This window comes from Narcine bancroftii, chromosome 1 (genome assembly GCF_036971445.1).
Source record: "Narcine bancroftii isolate sNarBan1 chromosome 1, sNarBan1.hap1, whole genome shotgun sequence".
NCBI classification, from domain to species: domain Eukaryota; kingdom Metazoa; phylum Chordata; class Chondrichthyes; order Torpediniformes; family Narcinidae; genus Narcine; species Narcine bancroftii.
In genome coordinates, this window is record NC_091469.1 from 419,853,013 (window position 1) to 419,875,203 (window position 22,191).

Consider the following 22,191-nt stretch of genomic DNA (forward strand, 5'->3'; position numbering starts at 1 on the left):
GGAGATGAATTGCATTGTAGACCCGCACAAACTAAAAGTGACCTTCCCGTACCCGGATAATGTCACCATCTGCGGCCACGACCAGCAGGACCACGATGCCAACCTGGAGAGATTTTACAAATGGCCGAGGAGCTGAACCTCACGTACAATAAAGAGAAGTGTGTGTTCAACACCACCCTAGGGTACATTGGGGCACATGGTGTTATCGGCCCGGATCCAGAACGGATGCGCCCTTTAATGGAGCTACCCCTCCCACACATGTTCAAGGCCCTCTGCAGGTGCCTTAGCGTTTTTTTTATTACAGTGGGTTCCTGTCTTTTCTGACAAGGTCTACCCACTGGCCCAGGCCACAACCTTTACCCTCCCACCCGAGGCGCAGGCAGTCCTCATTCGCATTAGGCAGGACATCGTGGATCCCACGATGCATGCCCTGGAAGAAAACTCCCCCTTCCAGGTGGAGAGCAATGCCTTTGATGTGGCTCTCGCCGCTACCCTCAACCAGGAGGGGTGTCCGGTCGCCTTCTCAAGAACCCTCCATGGTTCCGAGGTAGGGCATTCTGTCATTGAAAAGGATAGCCAGATGATCGTGGGAGCGGTCCGCCACTGGCGCCACCACCTGGCAGGCAGGAGATTCACTCAGCATGCAGTGGAGTAAATGTTCAGCACCACACACAAAGCCAAGATCAAAAATGACAAGATCTTGCGCTGGAGAGTCGAGCTAGCAATGTTCAGCTACGACATCCAGTACCGACTGGGGAAGTTCAACGACTCCCCCGATGCCCTATTCCAGACCTGTGCGTTGGCTCAGGCCAACCAGCTGCAAGCACTCCACGAATCCCTCTGCCACTCAGGCGTTACATGCCTTTACCATTTCTTCAAGTCCCAGAACCTCCCATACACTGTCCAGGAAGACCGGACCATGACTGAAGCATGCCAGGTCTGCATGGAATGCAAGCCCCAATTCTTCCACCCACCCCAGGCTCACATCGTTGAGGTCACCCGGCCCTTCGAAAGCCTCAGTATTAACTTCAAGGGCCCCCTGCCTTCCACGAACTGGAACGTCTACTTCCTCACAGTGATAGACAAGTACTCTCGGTTTCCCTTTGCCATATCATGCCCAGACACCTCCACATCCACCATCACCAGGGCACTGACACAGATCTTCACTCTGTTCGGCTACCCCGCATTCGTCCATAGTGACTGGGGGTCCAGCTTCATGAGTGAGGACCTGCACCAGTATCTGACAGCAAGGGGCATCACAACTAGTCACACGACTAGTTACAATCCAAAGGGGCAATGGGCAGGTGGAGCGTGAAAACAGGGTGATCTGGAAGGCAGTCCTCCTGGCCCTTAAGTCAAAAGGCTGGTCCATGGACTACTTGGAGGACGCCCTCCCCGAGGCACTCGACACCATCAGGTCGCTCCTGTCCACGGCTACCAATGAGACCCCTCATGAATGCCTGTTCCCGTTCCCTAGGAAATCGGCGACTGGAATTTCCCAACATGGCTCACATCCCCAGGACCGGTGCTCCTCCGTACACACCCACGAGCCCACAAGGCCGACCCCCTGGTTGAGCAGGTATTCCTCCTACACGCAAATGGGGGCACCCACGGCTACAAAACAGCCCCCACCACCCCAGGACCACAATGGCCTGCCACGTTTTCCCCACCTTGGGCACCCTTTACACACTCAAACCATGGGGGACAACCCCTCTTCCCTGCTCCTTCAACACCTCACACACGTTCTGACTCTGGCTGCCCCTGCCATCCCACCGCGCTGCACCATGCCAGCTGCCCCGGCACCCGCCCCACTCCCCCCAACTAGCCCCGCACACCTTTGCCAATCTTTGACCAGGAGCCAACCCTGCGATGGTCACAGAGACTTTGACAACCACCAGACCATCTGAACTTGTAAAAATGTTGGGTCCTCTGGAAGATTATCTTGTAACCTCCCCCCCCTCCCCCCCCTTGCCATGGACAGTTTTAAAGAAGGGGGTGAATGTGGTGATGCACCACTAGCCTACTGCAGGGCATGACCACTGTACCTGCAGGAAGATCACTAGAGAACAGACTGTCAATCAGTCGACCTAAATGGACCAAACCCCACCCAGTCAGCTGCCAATCAGCCGCCTGGGATATAAGCCACATCTGGCCCCTCTCGAGGTCGGTCACTTGGGAGCAAGGCACAGCTAGCTACACCAGAGACTTTCAGCTGAATAAAGCCTGTTGTTTCAGTCTTTGAATCTTGTTTCTGCTTACTGTCATGAGAGTGCATCACAAATATATTAATATATCATCAGAACATATATTTATTTTATATTCTTCCTGATCCATTTTAAGCCCCTTTATGTCTAGATCCCATCTAACATCTTCAGCCAATGGCTTTATCACCATAACAAATAGAGATGGAGATAGTAGACAACCATGTCTACTCGATCTATATAATGAAAAAGAGTGATGAAATCTGTCCTTAGTCATTATTTTGGCTTTTGACTGATAGTAAAATGCACTTATCCAATTAATAAATATTTGGCCTAAGCAGAATTTCTCCATTGTTTTAATTAAAAAATCCTATTCAAGTCTATCAAAACCCTTTTCAGCATCCAAAGCCACTACTGTGCTCGGGTTGACTTGGCTAAATTTAATATAGTAAATAATCTTCCAATATTATCTGTTGATTGTTTATATTTAATAAATCCTGATTGATCAGATTTAACCAATTTTGGCAAATATTGAGCGTCTTTTAGCTAACGCTTTCGCTATTATTTTACAGTCTATATTTAAAATGGATATTGATCTTTAAGATACTAGTTTGAATGGATCTCTATCTTTTTTCAAAATCACTGTAATAATTGCTGTTGAAAAAGATTCCGGGAAAGTATGGGTCACCTCAGCCTGAGTTAGTACCCTCCTAAAAAGGGGTATTCGTTATTCCTTGAATTCTTTATAAATTTCAGGGGGAAAGTTCAGAATAAAATTGTTTTAAAATCTCATTGATTTCATCTGGTTTACATGAAATCTTGCCTTCCCCTGTTTGAATCTCATTTATAGTCCTGGAGGTTTCCTCTGCCCTCGACTGCCAAGACAATACTTCATGAGATCTCTCTCCTAATTCATAATATTCTTGTTTAGTTGTTAATATAATTTTTTTCAATTGTACATGTTTGTTTTGTGTTATATTCTAATTTTTTATTTGTTAATTTCCTACTATTTTCCTCTGTCGATGAAATTTGACATTCTTTTTCCAATTTTGTTCTCCAATTCATTAAATTTTCTAATTATTCTTGATACCTTTGACATAACTAATTATTTGACCTCTCAAATATGTTTTTAATGTATCCCAGAGTAGAAAGCTATTATCAGTAGAGGGGGAGTTCGTCTCACAGAACAAATTAATCTGAGCTCCAACAGATCTACAGAACTCTGGTCTTTTCAACAGCATTGGATTGAAACACAGTCTATAGAATTCTTTTTGCTTATCAGGCATTTCAAGTAAAAAAAATTAAAGGTGATTGATCCGAAAACAGTCTAGCAGTGATCCTGCTTTCCAGTTTAGCTGATAATAAGAATAAATCAATCCTAAAGTAGGAATCATATTGCTTAAAATAGGAAGAGTTATCTCCAAGTAGCTATTAAATTCAAGTCTTTCATGAAGGTCAATGTCATACTTGCAAGAATAATTTTAAATTCAGTGTACCAGGTAACACCTTTCTATCTTCATCCAAACTTTACGTATGATCAGTGAGCAGATAATAAATGAAAAGTACAAGGAACAGGACAGGTCTGTAATCCAATGATGTGAATTTTTTTTAAAGTTTTTTTTTTCAGCTTTGCCTTGTTTATGCTGAAGCAAGAGTAATTTTAGTGATTTTTTTTTTCTATTGATGAATAACCTTTTCCATGTCTAATTCACTGCGGCCTTATTTATAATCATCAAAAATTGATAGCCATTTCTACAAAGTCGGACTGAGCTATTGAACACAATGTTTCACTCATGTAGATGGTTTCTATTTGTTTTAATGGTACAACTGCATGTTTGTGTAACTTCGCTCGAATGCCTTACTTCAGAAGTACAGAGCATCTTGATTATGATACATACCTTTATTGTCCTGATGAATAATTTCTTCAGTAACTACATTTTGTAACATTTTTCATGGAAATAGGAGAGTCATTTCCTTGAAGGAATTTTTGCCCTTGTTTTCTCCTTGGCATCTGCAAGGCAGTGATGCACTGTGCAAATCTGTTGCAATTTCATTACATATAAGCAATTAGATTTTTTTCATCCCGTGATCCTAGACGGCCAATAGTATTAGGCCTGCAAGGCATTGCAATCAAACTTGCATTTTCCATCTTCATCCTCTACATGTGTGCTTCCACAAGGACAAATTAGGTGACGTTTTGTTGTAAGATCTGCAACTTTTCATCCTCACGTTTGTCATGATAATGAATATGTATGAGATGTACCGGAAGTCACGTGGTATGAGAGAGAGATAAGAGCACAAGCAGGAGAACAAAGGAAACTGGAAAATAAAGACACTGAGAAGTTTACCTGATAAAAACTTGTGTTCGATGTTTTATTAACTTCACATTTCAGGCCACAAATGTGACAACGTTCACCTAGTATCTTCCTTTTACGCACTTAACAGGAAGTGGGTGTCATTAGCAAACCAGAATTTGCTGCCCATCTGCAATTGCCCCAGGAAAGCTGGTAGTGAACCACATTCTTGGACCCTTGTTGTCTTTCTAATAATCATAGTTCTGGGATTTAGAATGAGTGGCAATGAAGGAATATCAATATATTTCCAGCTCAGGTAGACAGACAGGTGACAAATAAAATTGAATGAAAAACAAAATGTGAAATATTACCTATAGGTAGGAAGAACTTGAAGAGCCAATATAAGCTGGAGGCTATAATTTTAAAAAGGAACACATAAAACAGTATTCATTGAAGATGCCAGGACAAGTTGAGAATATGATTTAAAATGCATTCCAGATCCTGAGGTTTATAAATAGAGGGACATAGAACATGAACAAGGAATTCATAATGAATCTTCATAAAATACTCGTTTCTCATAACTGGAGTATCCTGTCGAATCTGAATGCTGGAGGTAAAAAATGGAGTGACTGCATTGGAAATGCCACAAAGAAGTCTCACTTCAGAGATTAGGGGCTTCAATTTCATAAATAGGCCAGAGAGGCTGGAATTGTTTTCCATGGAGCAGAGGAAGAGCTAATAACAATATTTAAAATCATGAAGTCTTGACAGAGAAGTTGGAGAGAAATAGTCCTCAATGGACAAGGGGTTCAGGAACCAGAGCTAATAGATTGAAGATGATTGGTAGTGATAATGTTTATTGTCATATTCATAAGTATATTGTATATATGCTCTGAAATTCTTACTGCAGCCAAATGGGTTTTTTTTTTTCATGAAAAATGAACTACAATGGGACACATTAAATTACCACAGGGCAGAAGGAGATAATAAATAATGATCAAGTGTTTCAGCCCAAACACTGGATGTCATTCACAGAATTATACAATAGTAAAGTACAGAAGGAAGCTATTTGGCCCATTTTCTCTGTGCTGACATATTCGTTCCCAGACTATCTCATTCCCCTACGTCCCTGTATTTTTTTTCCAGTTCTTTTCTGTAAAAAACTGTTAAATATGTATTTGTGATCCTATCTTCCTATCTACCACTTAATGCTTTTCCTTGATGTACATCTGGTCAATTTGGAAGTCACCTGTGGTCTTCCATTATGAACTGCTTGGCCTTTGGAAACAGTACCTCTTTATTAACTATTCAAGACTTTAGATAAACTCTTCTTTATGTGGTATTCAAAGCATTATTTTGAATAATCCACATCCAAATGATAAATGCCTGTGAAATGAAAATAATTATTTTGTGGCAGGTTATCTGTGAACTAATCTCAAAATGTGTTCACAAAATTGCTGGCTGGACTCAGCAGGTCTTGCAACATTCATAGAAGGCTAAGATATATAATCAATATTTTGGACCTGAACCCTTTTTCAAGGTGTTTTTACTGCATTCTCAGCATCTGCAGACTTTCATGTGTCACTCAGAAAATGTTCCGAATGGTTTATATTTCTGCAGGAAGTAAAAAAAATCTCTTAATGTCATGTTTCTTAAAATATTATCTATTGCATTTGTGTTTCAGTTGCTTTTCAAAACAATGACAGCTTTTCAAAATAATTCTGAGGAAGAAATGAAAAACCATCAATGATGTTCTCAACATCTATGACAATCTTTATATAGATACCAAAATTAGTCATTCCATTTGTTACCTGTTATAGCTTCAACATTTGCTGCTACTTCTTGACACAAGGTTCAGGAATTTTGGGTGCAGCAGCCCAGATATTGAATTATATTGGAAAGGAAGTACTAACCCATCCCATCACTACCCTCACTCACCTTGTTATCAATCATCTTGCTAAATCTCAATGCTTTAAAGCTGTCCTAATTCTGTCATTGGTGCATGTTCAGATTTAACACTTCTCACTCACTTGGTGGCAGTCAAGTCTTTGAACCAGTTGAGGTTTTCATCACTGAGAAGCATTGTAATATCTAGGTCATCACAGTCACTTCAATTGTAAGATAGTTTGGGAGTATTTCACTTACACGAGAGAATCAAGCATATAATCCATTCTTGGAGGTTGATGTAAAGATGTTCACTAATGCAGAAGATTGTAGTTGGGATTTCTGTCATCCATTTGTCTTGCAGGTAGATGGATCTTAAAATAGAAGCATTCTTTTAACAGATTTTGATATACATTAATTTGTTTAAAAAGGCAATTTTTTTTTATCACTAAAAATGCACTCACTACGTGAGTAGTGCACTTCACGTAGAACAAGATCCAGAGGAGATGTAACCACATGAAACTTTTCTCAGCCATCATATTTATAATTTTGGGGCAAAATCAATAAATAAAGATTTTTTGTACTTCTATGATATTAAGGCTCTGTGTATTTGGTTAATATTCTTCAGTTCTATTTTTAGAGATGACAAGTCATTTCTGATAGTAATTCTGAGATTTGTAGCTTTCCCGCCTTCATATCCCATATTTGCTGTATTTATTCCTTTAGGTTTTTGATGCTTTGTTGAATGGTGACATTGCTAAATATCCATCATTTTTTAAGAATGTCACTGGATGTACCAACTACTACAACTTTCTCCAGTGTAAGGTGAGTGACTGGAATCTAAAAGCATTCCATAAGATTTGCAAACCATTGTTATCAAGATAATGGAATTCCATAAGAGAGCTAATATGGCATAATAACATCTCCAGACATAATCATTCAAAGTTTGAAAATGATGAGAAGTCATTGCTGGAAATGTGTTGAGTATACTAGAACAAATAGGAGTAGGAAAAGCAGGATAACATTATGTTGGAACAAAGAATCTAAATACAAGATTCGATTGAGGTATGCAAGATAAAGTCTGGTTTAGATAGGATGCATTGAGCTAAATGGTTCTTGTCAGCAGATGTTTCAAAGATAATGCCGATCTATGGTTTTGGGCAAAAGAGAAGATTCAAGGGCCAAACCTTTCATGAAATCAAAGTTGAGCACAAAGAATTAATATGGCATTCACTGCCTGTGTGTTTGGTGATAACCAGGAAAGTTAGAAAAGTACCTGGAAAAGAAAAATTGTAGAGTTCCCGGAAAAGAATGAATGAACCAGACTAATGGGGTTATTCTGCTTGGAGTTGGCAAGGGCTCATTGGGCTGAATAGCCATCACCTCCATTGTAACGATTCTGTGATTTTATTCATTAAGCACAACATTAGATCTGTCCCTTTTGGATGCATTTTCAATTCCAAATTTCTGGAGGAAATCATCTAATTGCTATTTGAGCTAATTGGTGTTCACATAGGTCATAGGGCCAGCATGGAAACAGGCCCTTTGGCTCATTTTGACCATGCTGATCAAGTTGCGCATCCAAGCTAATCCTATTTGCCTGTGCTTGGCCCATTTAACACTTGACTATCCATGTTTCTGTCCAAATGCCTTGTAAACCCAATCATTTCTACTTTCTTCCACCATTTCCTCTGGTAGCTCGCTCCATGTGTAACTACCTTCTTTATGAAATAAGTTTCCCCTTGGGTCTCCTAAATCTTTCTTCCCACCACCACTGCCCACCCCCCCCCCCCACCCCCACCACTTCACCTTAAACCTAAGCCCTCTAGTTTTAGACTCTCTTACCCTGAGAAAAAGACTGACTATTCTCTATTTCTGTGTCTGTTTTTTATAAGGTAACCCCTCAGTCTCCTGCATTCCAAGAACAAAAGTCCTAACATATCTAATCTATCCTTATAATTAAACCCTCCTGTTCAATTACTTCCTTGTGAATCCTTTTATCATCCTTTCCAGTTTAAATGAACCATTCCAATAATAAGACGAACAGAGCAACACACGTGAGGCTGTGCCAACATCTTGTAGCACGATGACCAAAGTTCCCACTCTGCTAACCTCTGTTCTTAATAGATGTTTAAAAAAATCAGATTTTCCTAATTTCCAATTCTAGCTTGAAATTCTAGTTTCTTTTATAATTTGTGCCTCTTACTTTATTGAGCAGTAACATAATAGCCATTATACACTCATGCGGCAATATTACAATTTCCATCTTGCATTGTAACTTATTGTCAAATTTGAATCAAAACGTGATTAGCTTTCATCTGAAAGGAGGGCACTTCCAGTTATTGAACAGTCTCGAGCTCTGTCCACACCTAATAGCCTGAATACACCTGAGATTGTCTGGTCAGTGCTTGGAGGGGATACTGCCTTGGAACACCAGGTGCTGTAGATTTCTTTGAAGGGTGCTGGACAAAGGCCTTATGATAGTTAAAAGTTAAAAAATGTCATGCATGTTGCATTCTAAATGTAGTACCCTGTATTACATGACAATAGTGGAACCTTTTACCTTTACCCTAATATTTATTACTGAGGTTGGAAGTGAAGGATGCACCATGGGGGGGAAAGACAATTGTGCCCTTTTGTACTCTCCCTTCCTCAAGATTTTATGACCAGGATGAAAATTTGGGAGTAAAATTCATCTTGGCTGCCCACCAATTTGATGGTAAAACTAAATTCTTGACCTGCTGAAAAAGCTTGAAACCAACTTAACTGGTCTTCATTTTCTCAAGACCAATAAAATTCATTCCAACAACAAACAATCTGCTGCAGGAAAAACACACAAATGCTGGACGAACTCAGCAGACCTTGCAGCGTCCATAGGAGGCAGGGATATGTTACCAAAGTCTCGGAGCTGAGCCCTTCTTCAAGGCAGGGGGAGAAGGAAAGAAAGAGCAGGGGGAGGAGCACAGACCAACAGATAAAAGGTAATAATTGGACATGGATAGGAAGGGAGGAGAGGCAAGGTGAGCATTGATTGGGGGAGGGGTAAGTGCAGAGCTGGAAGAAGAGAAAGGGGGGGGGAACAGAAATGAGAAATCATTGTTAATGCCATCTGATTGGAGGATTACCAGACATAATGTGAGGTGTTGTTCCTCCAATTTGAAGGTGCTCTCAGTGTGGCAATGCATGAGCCCATGGACAGAAATGTCGGCATGGGAATGGGGCAGGGAATTGAAATGGGTTCTTACCGGGAAGTCCCTTTTATTGCGGCGGATAGAGCTAAGGTGCTCAATGAATGATTCCCCAGTCTGCGCCCAGTCTCTCTGATGTAGAGGAGACCACAATGGGGCATTGGATGCAGTCGATGACTACTGAAGATTCACAAGTGAAGTTTTGATTCACAAGTGAAGTTTTGCTTCAGCTGGAAGGACTGTTTGGGAATCCAAATGATAGTGAGGGAGGAGCTGTGGGCGCAAGTATAACACTTCTTGCAGAAGCAGGGGAAGGTGCCAAGGGGGTAATTGGTGGGAAGGAAGGAGTGGTCAGGGGAGCCATGGATGGAGTGGTACCTGTGGAAGGAGGAGAGGGGAAGATGTGTCTCATGGTGTGATCACGTCATAGGTGGCAAAATTGGAGGAGGATGATGTGTTGTATCCGGAGGATAGTGGGGAGTTAGGTGATGACAAGGAAGTCCTATTGTTGCTCTTAGGGGCAGAGGGGGACCAGGGCAGATGTGTGGGTAAGAACATATGCTGGTGAGGGCCGAGTTAATGATAGTAGAGCAGAAGCAATGTATTTTGAAGAAGGAGGATATCTTAGATGATCTGGCATGGAAGACCTTATCCTGGCAGCAGATGAGATGGAGGAATTGTGAGAAAGGAATGGAATGCTTGCAGGTGTGAAGCGATGTAATCAATGTAGCTGTGAGAGACAATTCACCCAACTACCACAGCTACTTTGGCAACCCACCAACTCCCTAAACATTAGTAATAAATCTTTACCACCTATTGGACGCTGTGAGACCTGCTGAGTTTCTCCAGCATCTCTATGATTTTTCTACAATCACAGTGTCTGCAGACTTTCATGTTTCACTCCATTTTATACTGCAGGTCAAGCAATATCAGTAGTCATTTTCACACCAATGGCAAGTGATGACCCTACTTGGACCCAGGTGAAATTCCCAAGAAGGCAGGACCTCCCGGGCCTTGCATACTGTGGTCGAAGTTCCCTGGAATTTGCCCTCCCCAGCAATTTAGAGGGGTCCTGCCCCAAACGATGATGTGTTACACATTGAGAACCAGAGTTCTCAGGATCTCAGAATTGGACCTTTATGTCGCTCCCCATTGTTCATTCAAATCGACCTTCACTGATATGTGAACTGGATACGGGGTGTTTATTTCATCATCGCTTTAATGCATGTGTCTTTAAAGCATGAGATTCAGATTTAGTGATATGGTCCAAGCCTTTAATGAGACGACCCACCCCCCCCCCCCCCCCCACACTGTTCGTTGCACTTCCCCCCCCCCCAACCGGCTCCCGGCCATTTATTACTCCCCCCTCCCTCCTTCGGGGCTGCTTCAGGACATTGTAATGGCGGCACAATGCAGGATCAGTGACTGACTTCGTTACCTATCATCCCTCGTGCAGCTGGAACTGTTCTGGGAAATGCAGACTGTAGACTGCCCAGGTGGAATGTGATGTTTTGTTCTTCTAGTTTATTTTGGGCCTCACTCTGGCAGAGAAGAAGGGGCTAAGGACAGACTGGTCAGTGTGGGAATGGGAAGGGATGGCTATAGCAGACAGAGTGCAGATGCTTTGCAATATTCAGATTCCGATACTATTTATTGTCATGTAATAAAGCAGAAATGTAATATTACATGAAATTGCCTTTAGTCTGCCATAAGACAGACAATGATTCCCCATTAGCATTGCCCAGCACACCTTGCAGTCAGAGAAAGAGAAGCAAAATGTGTCCCTTCAGAGTCACTGAGTGTCTGTGGATTCACCTCAAGTGCTCCTGTGGCCTCTGCAGCTGCAAAGACTCCAATTCAGTTCAAGCCATCAGCAACCAGACTAGATCCAAAGCTCTGACATGATGAGGAAGCCTTCAGCACCCAGGGCCTTTCAAGACTCCTCTTTGCCCTCAGAATCCTGGATCCAATTCCTGGTTGAGGTTGGAGGAAGTGCACGTGAATCTTTGTTCAGGTCCCAGGATGGAGATGAGGGAGGAGATGTCGGAGAAAATGTTGCACCTCCTGTAGTTGCAGGGGAAAGTATCAGTGGTGTCTGGTATGAGTGCTCAAGGGAGTCATTGAGCGAGTGGTACCTATGCAAAGCAGAAAGGGGAGGATGTAAATGGTGATGCAGTCGAGTTGCAGCTGGTGGAAATAATGAAGGGTGTTTCTGTAGGGAGAGATGAGCAGACAAGGGAGATATCTCCATTAACAATTCTTTTGTAGCATTACATTCTGAAACACCATTGTTTCATAGCCATAGATTAGAAGCTAAAGCCTGTGAACTCAATTCATGTTTTATGCCAATCTTGATGTTTATTTCATATACATTTAAATATCTAGACATTTTGAATGCTCAATTTTATTCAAAGTTTTACATTTTTGTCAGATTATTTTCATTTCAGTCACTATTTTAAATTGATCATGCTACTTGTTTTGTTTCCGAGATAAATAGATTTTGGTGTGTCACAAATACAAGTATTAACAAAACAACTTGACCTATTACTGAGAATTTTTGAAAATAGCTGAGGTTAAAATAATTGAATTCTAAAGTAATTTAGTTGCCTCCACTTATAACTTGGGTACTGCATCAAAAACCATTTCTGCAAATTGCAGTGCAGAGCCAAAAAGAACAAAAGTGATCCTGAAATAATATCCTTTGGTCTTCCATCACCCAGAATTGGCCCAGTATTACTCTTTTGTTCAGAATTTTCATTGATTCATATACAGTAGGACAATGTGCCTGAGGAATTTCTGACTCATGGTCAGTTGACTTATCCACTTTCTCCAGGTCAAAGGGGTAGCCATGGATACCTGTGTAGGCCCCACCTATGCCTGCCTTTTTGTTGGCTACATGGAGCAATCCATGCTACAAGCCTACACAGACAAGGCCCCTCAACTCTTCCTCTACTACATCGATGACTACTTTGGTGCTGCCTCATGTAGCCATGATGTGCTTGCTGACTTCATCCACTTTGCTGCCAACTTCCACCCTGACCTCAAATTCACTTGGTCCATCTCTAGCAACATTCTCCTTTTCCTCGGTCTGACTCCATCTCAGGAGACAAACTCTTGATAGACATCTTCTCAAACCCACCAACCCCCATCTCTTTCTTCCCTGTCCCCTGTATGGATTCCATTCCATTTTTCTCAATTCCTCTGTCTCGGTCACATCTGGACCCAAGATGAGGACTTCCATGCCAGATCATCAGAGATGACCTCCTTCTTCAAACAATGTGACTTTCTCTTTACCACCATCAGCTCAGCGCTCACTCCATATCTCCCGGTCATCTGCCTTAGCCCCCCTCCACCCCCATGTGCAACAAGAACAGAATTTCTCTTGTTCTCACCTACCACCCCACCAGCTTCCACATCCATCACATCCTCCACCGCCATTTCTGCCACCTACTGCATGATTCCACCACTAGACAGTAGATATTTTCCCCTCTCCATCTTCTGCAGCGACCAATCTCTCTGTGACTCCTTTGTCCACTCCTCCCTCCCCACCAATCATCCACTTGATACCTACCCCTGTGACCGCAGGAGATGCTTCACTTGCACCCACACTTCCTCCCTCCCCAACATATGGGTCCCAAACAGTCCTTTCAAGTGAAACATTATTTCACTTGTAAATCTGCAAGGGTCCTCTATTGCATCCAGTGCTCCCTTTGTGGTTTCCTCTACATCGAAGGGACTGGGTTCAGACTGGGAAATCACTTTGTTGAGCTCCTTGACTCTGCTGCAAAGGTGTGGATCTCCCAATGGCCACCTATTTCAATTCCCTATCTGATTCCCTTGCTAGCGTGTCTGTCCACAGTCTCATGCATTGCCAGACTGAGACCACTGCAAATTGGAGGAACAACACCTCATCTTCCGACTGGGCATTCTCTAACTGGATGGCATTAATATCAACTTCTCTGGTTTTCATTAATTTCCCCGCACCACTTCTCCTTATTTCTTTTCCCCCATCACCTTACCCGAGCTCTCCCTGTTCCCTGTCTCCTTTCACACAGAAATAATAAATTCTCACCTCTCTCCTTATCATATGCATTAACACCTTTTGTTGGTCTGGATTCCTTCCCCCAGCCAGCATTGTCTGAATTCTGAAATATCCTGCTTTTGGCTCATTCTGCTCCTTCCTTGAAGAAGGGCCCAGAATTATTCTGGTGGACGCTGAAAGACCAGCTGGTTCCTCCAGCATTTTGGTGTGTTTTTATGACAATCACAGCATCTGCAGACTTTTATGTTTCATTTAGTCGTTTACCTGGGAACTCCATCTGTGGCTGAATGAGAAATATTCTCACCTGCAGGATTGTTTGGGAGCATTATTAAATCATTTTAACAGATTTTAATTTCTACCCGTTGAGACATGTTACAGCATGGACTGGTGAAAGCATTGGTAGGTGCGGCTTTAATTTTCCCCAAATTTGATGACTCCGATTTATAAAAATCTATCAAGCTAAAGAAGTGAGAGATGGGAAGCAATTCAATAATGGTTAATATTTGTGTTGTTTTGGAAAGGTTCAACTATGTCAAAACCACACAAGGTTGTATGCAACTTTGGTATAATATAAATTGGTGTATCAATTCTAAAATATTTACATATTGTTCATAAAAGATTTTGAAGTCATTCTTAATGAAAAATATAACTAGAAATATGAAGGATTGATGTTGCATAATAGAAATATTGCCTGTTCAAAAGTAAAATTGACAGGTGTTTTGACAATTAATTGTGTTGGAGATCTTGCAAAACTTATCTTCAGTTGCTCAAGTAAAATTAGTTTTACCTGTGTATTTCCTATAATTAGTACCTAATCCCCTCTAAAATGTACCACCCTCAAATCAAGTGAAGTTTTCAGCTGTGGTTTTAAAAGTTGAGAGTAGGGGAAGAATTGAAGTCAAGAAAGACAGAAGAGGTCAAACATGGAAAAACTATCAAAATGTATGAGAATTTGGGGGTGAGTAGGGGTGGAATAAGAAGATTGGGCCAAGAAAGAGACTAAAGGACAGCAGACCTGGGGACACTTTGCTACAGAGCTAATTTTATTATAAGTTGCAAAATAGGAATTTCTAACCAGTATCCCTTCAAGATGATGAGTATGTAAAATAAAAATTTGATCTATTTAATTCATGGTTTTAAAAAAAAAATCTAATTTATATTATATGTTGTGTTCTTCTTGTAAATCATTTTAAAAGTCTTCACTTCATGTTGTTATTTGATGTTCCCCATGGATTTTAATTCCAACAGGAGCCACCAGAGCAAACGTACTTCAGTGACTACTTATCAAAGCCAAAAGTGAGGGAATCCATTCACGTGGGAAATCTGACCTTCCATGATGGATCAGAGGTGGAACACTATCTGTTGGATGATCTTATGCAATCAGTGAAACCGTGGTTGACCATATTAATGAACAATTACAGGGTAAGAGCAACATTTTGTAAATATAGGTACATTTAACAAATGTTCCAAGGACAAGTTTTGACATAGATTTATAAGAACTGAGCCGTTTATAAGAGCCGTTGTCATACCCACGCTCCTGTTCGTCTCCGAATCATGGGTCCTCTACCGGCATCACCTACGGCTCCTAGAACGCTTCCATCAGCGCTGTCTCCGCTCCATCCTTAACATTCATTGGAGTGACTTCATCACCAACATCGAAGTACTCGAGCTGGCAGAGTCCGCAAGCATCGAATCCACGCTGCTGAAGACCCAAGGGCGCTGGGTGGGTCACGTCTCCAGAATGGAGGACCATCGCCTTCCCAAGATCGTGTTATATGGTGAGCTCTCCACTGGCCACCGAGACAGAGGTGCACCAAAGAAGAGGTACAAGGACTGCTTAAAGAAATCTCTTGGTGCCTGCCACATTGACCACCGCCAGTGGGCTGATATCGCCTCCAACTGTGCATCTTGACGCCTCACAGTTCGGCGGGCAGCAACCTCCTTTGAAAAAGACCGCAGAGCCCACCTCACTGACAAAAGACAAAGGAGGAAAAACCCAACACCCAAACCCAACAAACCAATTTTCCCTTGCAACCGCTGCAACCGTGCCTGCCTGTCCCGCATCGGACTTGTCAGTCACCAACGAGCCTGCAGCAGACGTGGACATACCCCTCCATAAATCTTCGTCCGCGAAGCCAAGCCAAAGAAATAAGAAGAAGATGCGAACTGAGACAATAGTCTTTAATTTCTGTCAAAATGATAGTATAATTGGGGGTGCAGAACACAACAATAGCTCGCCTTTCTGTTGCATGCACAAACATGAACAAAAATGGCAACTGAACCAAAATAGGACACATTCAGTGATATCAACAGGTAGTGAGGGTGGATCCTTCTGTCCAATCTTTGCAACAGTTTTAAAATATCTTTGATAGAGCTGAAAGCATTTTTTTTCCAATTAGGTTAGATCTTTAGTGAAACTTGAAGGAAGAACAGGACTTGAAAGTTGAGAAATGGAAGAAATTCCAGAGTGTGGGATCATCATTAGAAATGACATTTTTCTATTGGGAAAAGGGTAATGGAGACAGACAAGAGAACAGGTTGAGAAACATAGGGCAGTTGGAGTTGTATCTACATGAGGAGAGATGTGAAAAGGATGATCAGGTAGGGGGATAGCATCATCTTCAATGGTGCTACACCAGTGATTGTGAGCACTGTTTATCCAGAGAATGAGGTCTTGGAATCACATTTGTCCAATAAGAGAGGGAAGTAAATGATGGATCTTGTGCTGTGTTTGGATGATTTTTCTTTCATCTTTTTTTCTACTTTAGATTTAGACAATCTTTAGATTATCCGATGTGTTTGGATGATGTACCGTATTTGATAGCATATAAGACCCCCTCCCCCATTTTAGTGGTAAATTTTAGGAAAATTTTGTTTTAGTGTATTTACAGGTAAAACTTGGACAGAACATGCAACCAGGACATCAGTAAAAATTGTTTTAATAATGCTGTAATTAACAAGAGAACATTAGAACAAGTAACTATCATAAACAAAAACACAATAAAACATCACAACATTCTGTAACAAAGACTTTAATCGTCATCATTTTTGGGCACCATTCAAAGCCCAAAAACTCAGCATCAATGCTGCTGGTATCACGGTCTTCAAGTAATCTCCTTGTCTCATCTTGGTAGAAATGCATTTCCCTGCTTCTCTTTCATTTAGGACCCAGTAATTTAACTCCTCTTCAAGTTGTGGCTGGGCAACAAAGGTGACTTTACCCTTTTTAGCAATCTCTAGCCATTTTTCTTGCTTTCTCCATTTATGTACCATTTTGCTGTAAGCAATGCTCCAAAACCTTTAATTACTGTGCTCCTTAGCATGCATTACAACTTTTAGTTTGTATGCAATGGTGTAGCTTGAGCGCATTCATCCAGTCACCATCTTACGGATGAAAGCCTCCACTACAGTGCCCAAAATGGCAGCTCCAAAATGTCACCTTCGTTTAGAGGACCCGGTGTGGTTTCTGAGGTGATTTTGGGGGTGGGGGGGAAGGGGGGGGGATCCTCTATGTTGTCAAATACAGTATTTGTTACAATTGAATAGTTGGTAACGAACACAACATCTGCTATTTTATTGATGTTCATGAACAGTTGGTAACATGTATGAGGTGTGGATTGGATGGTTGGAGTGGTCGTAAGACACCATTGCATAAACGTGAATAGACACATGGTCCATGGCTCACTGAAATTGAAAGCATAGCAAGGGATATCACTGTTGGATACTGGTCCTGAATGATGGAGAATGTTGGTGGATGAATGGTGAAGTAGGATAACTGAGCATTGTCTGTGGTGGTGTAGTGGTAAAATTAATTGGAAGATGCATTTGACAGTGAAGATGACTTTGACCACAGCTGAGGCAGAGTAGCTCTCACTCATGATCTCACTCCCGACTCTGACCTCCAGAGTTATTGCCACCCTCCACCTTCGGTTTGGGTAGTTGAAGGATTTTCTGGTTCCTTGTGTATGTCGGCTGGTCTGCTTTAATCCACCAAACCCTCACTGAAGTGTCAGAAGGAGTTATGCCACGTTTCTTTGGCAATTCATAAATGCCTTCACTATGACTTAACCATTTGCAGCAGTCACAATGTACTGTATGCTGGGAGAGCAGGTGTCACTTATACATGAAATGGGAATCCTTGCTGAAATTACGAAGGGATGCAGGACTTTTGCTGCTGATTGGATGTTATTGTTAAAATGAATAGGCAACACGACTGCTGTTCTAACATTCAAGTCGAGTCAAATTTATTATTATATGATTGTACAAGTAAAACCCAATAATACAGTGTTCTCTGGTCCTCAGTATAAAACATGCAGACACACAACCAGACATAACCCACATACTGACAAACAATACATATGCAGGATAAGTATTTTACACACACACGCACACACACACACACACACACACCCCACACACATATATATATATATATCTTCTTTTCTTCTTTGGCTTGGCTTCGCGGACGAAGATTTATGGAGGGGGTAAAAAGTCCACGTCAGCTGCAGGCTCGTTTGTGGCTGACCAGTCCGATGCGGGACAGGCAGACACGATTGCAGCGGTTGCAAGGGAAAATTGGTTGGTTGGGGTTGGGTGTTGGGTTTTTCCTCCTTTGCCTTTTGTCAGTGAGGTGGGCTCTGCGGTCTTCTTCAAAGGAGGCTGCTGCCCGCCAAACTGTGAGGCGCCAAGATGCACGGTTTGAGGCGTTATCAGCCCACTGGAGGTGGATATATATATAAAATAAATAAATATTGTTTTGTACAAGTGAACATCTCAGATGGTTAGTGTGAGCATTTCATTTGGTCGCTTAAGATCAAAAGGACATCCCTTTCACTGTCCTTTTGCCCATTTCTGAAGGTATCTAATTTGGTTTCAAAATTATCTAATTTATTGCTCAACTTGGAAAATGTTTATGAAAAGTAGGGAAAGGTGTCCTTGGAAAATGCTGAGTGTAATAATGATCATTAAAATCAGCCATAGTTATTAAATACCTGGAGTGAGAGAGGGGAAATACACAGCAGAATAGATTGAATGTAATTCTTACTCAAACATTGTTTCCCTCATCATCTACCTCATGAATTCCTTGATCATTATTCTTTCCAACAAAAAAATATCTAATTTTTTTTTTGTTGCAGTTATTCAAATACTGATTTCGATAAATTCTTTCAAAATTCCTAGAAACTGGCCTTCACAAGGGAGAAATAAAATAGGCTTGATCAAGATTATTAATGTTTAGATCTTCTGGGCAGATGCAACAGGATTTAACCAGCGCTTTCAAAATTCTTTCAAGCTTCAAGTTTATGGGCTTCCACTTGCTTTCAGCAAGTGTTTCATCTGCCTGCAAGATTCTTCAGGTTAACCATGTGACTATTTGGAATTTGAGCTGATATTAAGCAACTCATTAATAACTAAAAGTTAATCCCCAAAGGTGAGATTTAAAAAGAACTCTGTGATTTAAATAACATTGTAGCAGTTTTTTTGTTGACCTCACCAAAGCCTTCGACACCGTGAGCAGGAAAGGGCTTTGGCAAATACTAGAGCGCATCGGATGCCCCCCAAAGTTCCTCAACATGATTATCCAACTGCACGAAAACCAACAAGGTCGGGCCAGATACAGCAATGAGCTCTCTGAACCCTTCTCCATTAACAATTGGCGTGAAGCAAGGCTGTGTTCTCGCACCAACCCTCTTTTCAATCTTCTTCAGCATGATGCTGAACCAAGCCATGAAAGACCTCAACAATGAAGACGCTGTTTACATCCGGTACTGCACGGATGGCAGTCTCTTCAATCTGAGGCGCCTGCAAGCTCACACCAAGACACAAGAGAAACTTGTCCGTGAACTACTCTTTGCAGACGATGCCGCTTTAGTTGCCCATTCAGAGCCAGCTCTTCAGCGCTTGGCGTCCTGTTTTGCGGAAACTGCCAAAATGTTTGGCCTGGAAGTCAGCCTGAAGAAAACTGAGGTCCTCCATCAGCCAGCTCCCCACCATGACTACCAGCCCCCCCACATCTCCATCGGGCACACAAAACTCAAAACGGTCAACCAGTTTACCTATCTCAGCTGCACCATTTCATCAGATGCAAGGATCGACAACGAGATAGACAACAGACTCGCCAAGGCAAATAGCGCCTTTGGAAGACTACACAAAAGAGTCTGGAAAAACAACCAACTGAAAAACCTCACAAAGATAAGCGTATACAAAGCCGTTGTCATACCCACACTCCTGTTTGGCTCCGAATCATGGGTCCTCTACCGGCATCACCTACGGCTCCTAGAACGCTTCCACCAGCGTTGTCTCCGCTCCATCCTCAACATTCATTGGAGCGCTTTCATCCCTAACATCGAAGTACTCGAGATGACAGAGGTCGACAGCATTGAGTCCACGCTGCTGAAGATCCAGCTGCGCTGGGTGGGTCACGTCTCCAGAATGGAGGACCATCGCCTTCCCAAGATCGTGTTATATGGCGAGCTCTCCACTGGCCACCGTGACAGAGGTGCACCAAAGAAAAGGTACAAAGACTGCCTAAAGAAATCTCTTGGTGCCTGCCGCATTGACCACCGCCAGTGGGCTGATATCGCCTCAAACCGTGCATCTTGGCGCCTCACAGTTTGGCGGGCAGCAACCTCCTTTGAAGAAGACCGCAGAGCCCACCTCACTGACAAAAGGCAAAGGAGGAAAAACCCAACACCCAACCCCAACCAACCAATTTTCCCCTGCAACTGCTGCAACTGTGTCTGCCTGACCCGCATCGGACTTGTCAGCCACAAACGAAGAGCAGTTTTTATTCAATGAAGATGCATTGTTTGTGTATATCAATGGTGGTCAGAGCACGCTCATGAGCCACGTGCGGCTCTTTGACATACAATGTGCAGCTCATAGAAATATGTCGGTTCACGATGGTAGTGGGTGTGGCTTATGATCACCTGATTGTGGCGCCAATGGATGTTGCGGGCAGTGAAGTGCTTGTGTGATCCAGGCTGCCCGCCCTCCAGGGCTCCCGATGCCCTGACTGCGGAATCTCACCTAGGCGCTGGTCACCCACCAGACCTACCGACGCTCTAGCAGCGGACTCCCACCAAGGCCCCGGCCACACTCCCATCTGATCTTCTGATGCCCCGAACACTGATTTACCAATATAAACAAAATATTTGGTATGTATACAGAATGTGTGATTAACAGTTTAAAAACTCCATACATGAATAAATATTATTACGTACATGTATTTCTTAATATTTATATAAATTTTAAAAAATAAAATGTGCATGTACTATTTTTTTCATATCTTGGCGACTCTCAAACATCTGAAGTATATTGAATGTGGCTCTTGCATCAAGCAAGTTTGGCCACCCTCGTAATATGGTCCATGGAACATAACTAATGGAGGATTTGTTGAATGATCTTAATATCATTAAACACTTCTGGTCAGTGATATTCAGGCATATTTTCTAGGATGATCTGGCTTTTTTGAGCCTTTCTTCTACTTATCTGCAAACATTCCCTCGAGTTTATGCTCTCACGTGCATTTTATCTGTCTTGTTACATCTGATTTGTGATTTAATTTGAGTTTCTCTTTTAAGATTTGCATCTCTTTATAAAGTTTTGCTCTGCCTTCAGATTATTTTGAAGCCGATATTTAACTATTTAACCTGCATTTTTAATGTTGACCATTACCCCATTTCCACATGATTTGTTTTTAAATAGATATTTTGTTTCTCTTTACATTTTCCCTCCGTACTCCCTCAATTGTTTTTTTCAGTCCAAGGATCTCTGTTTCAGAGTTCTGGAGAAACTCAGCAGATAATGCAGCATCCATAAGAAGTAAAGAAAGCAGATGATGTTTAAGAGCTGAGCCCCTCATTGGGGTTCCTGAGGGCCAAAACATCAACTGACTTTTATTTTCAATAAAACCATAACCTGCTGAGCTTCTCCAGCACTTTTGTGTACTGTAGTTTTGTGCAGACAGACCCCAGCTTCTGCAGATCTCTTTTAGCATCATGGCCTTCTGTCTCACCTGGTACGAAACCCAACTGTAAAATGATAACTGCAGTTAAATCTTCATGTACTGACTGACCTGCTGATTGCTTAGACGCTGACACCCAACCCCAACCAACCAATTTTCCGCTGCAACCGTGTCTGCCTGTCCCGCATCGGACTTGTCAGCCACAAACGAGCCTGCAGCTGACGTGAACATTTTACCCCCTCCATAAATCTTCATCCGCGAAGCCAAGCCAAAGAAAAAAAGAAAAAGAAGGGTTACAGAGACTGGTCACAAATAAAAACATTTCAGATCAATAAAAGCAAGCAAGCAAAATATTTTACACATGTTCAAAAATGAATGCAGCCTTCCATGTTGTTGCAAATAACAGATTTGGCCATTTTAAAGCTGTTTGGAGATGTTCCTTTTGTTTCTTCTCTTCTGCTTGATTTCTGCCCCACATTGTAGAGTTTCAGAAATGTAATTATTTCAAATCTCCAAACTTCAAATGATGTTTGGTAGAAATTTGTCAGTTGCAGAAATTAATTCATGGATTGTTATCTCGACTAATTAAGTCTCTCCAGACTACACTGCGTATTGTATT

General features: G+C 42.0%; 1 protein-coding gene across 2 annotated transcripts in view; it reads left to right on the forward strand.

Moving 5' to 3' along the window:
* cpvl (carboxypeptidase vitellogenic like) overlaps positions 1-22,191 on the forward strand; it is a 129,906-nt gene that overhangs the window by 75,077 nt on the left and 32,638 nt on the right. For both annotated transcript variants that reach the window (XM_069914084.1, XM_069914085.1), the window contains exons 11-12: positions 7,106-7,204; positions 14,858-15,031. In XM_069914084.1, the coding sequence (XP_069770185.1) occupies positions 7,106-7,204; positions 14,858-15,031 (273 nt within the window). The remainder of the gene's footprint in view (positions 1-7,105; positions 7,205-14,857; positions 15,032-22,191) is intronic.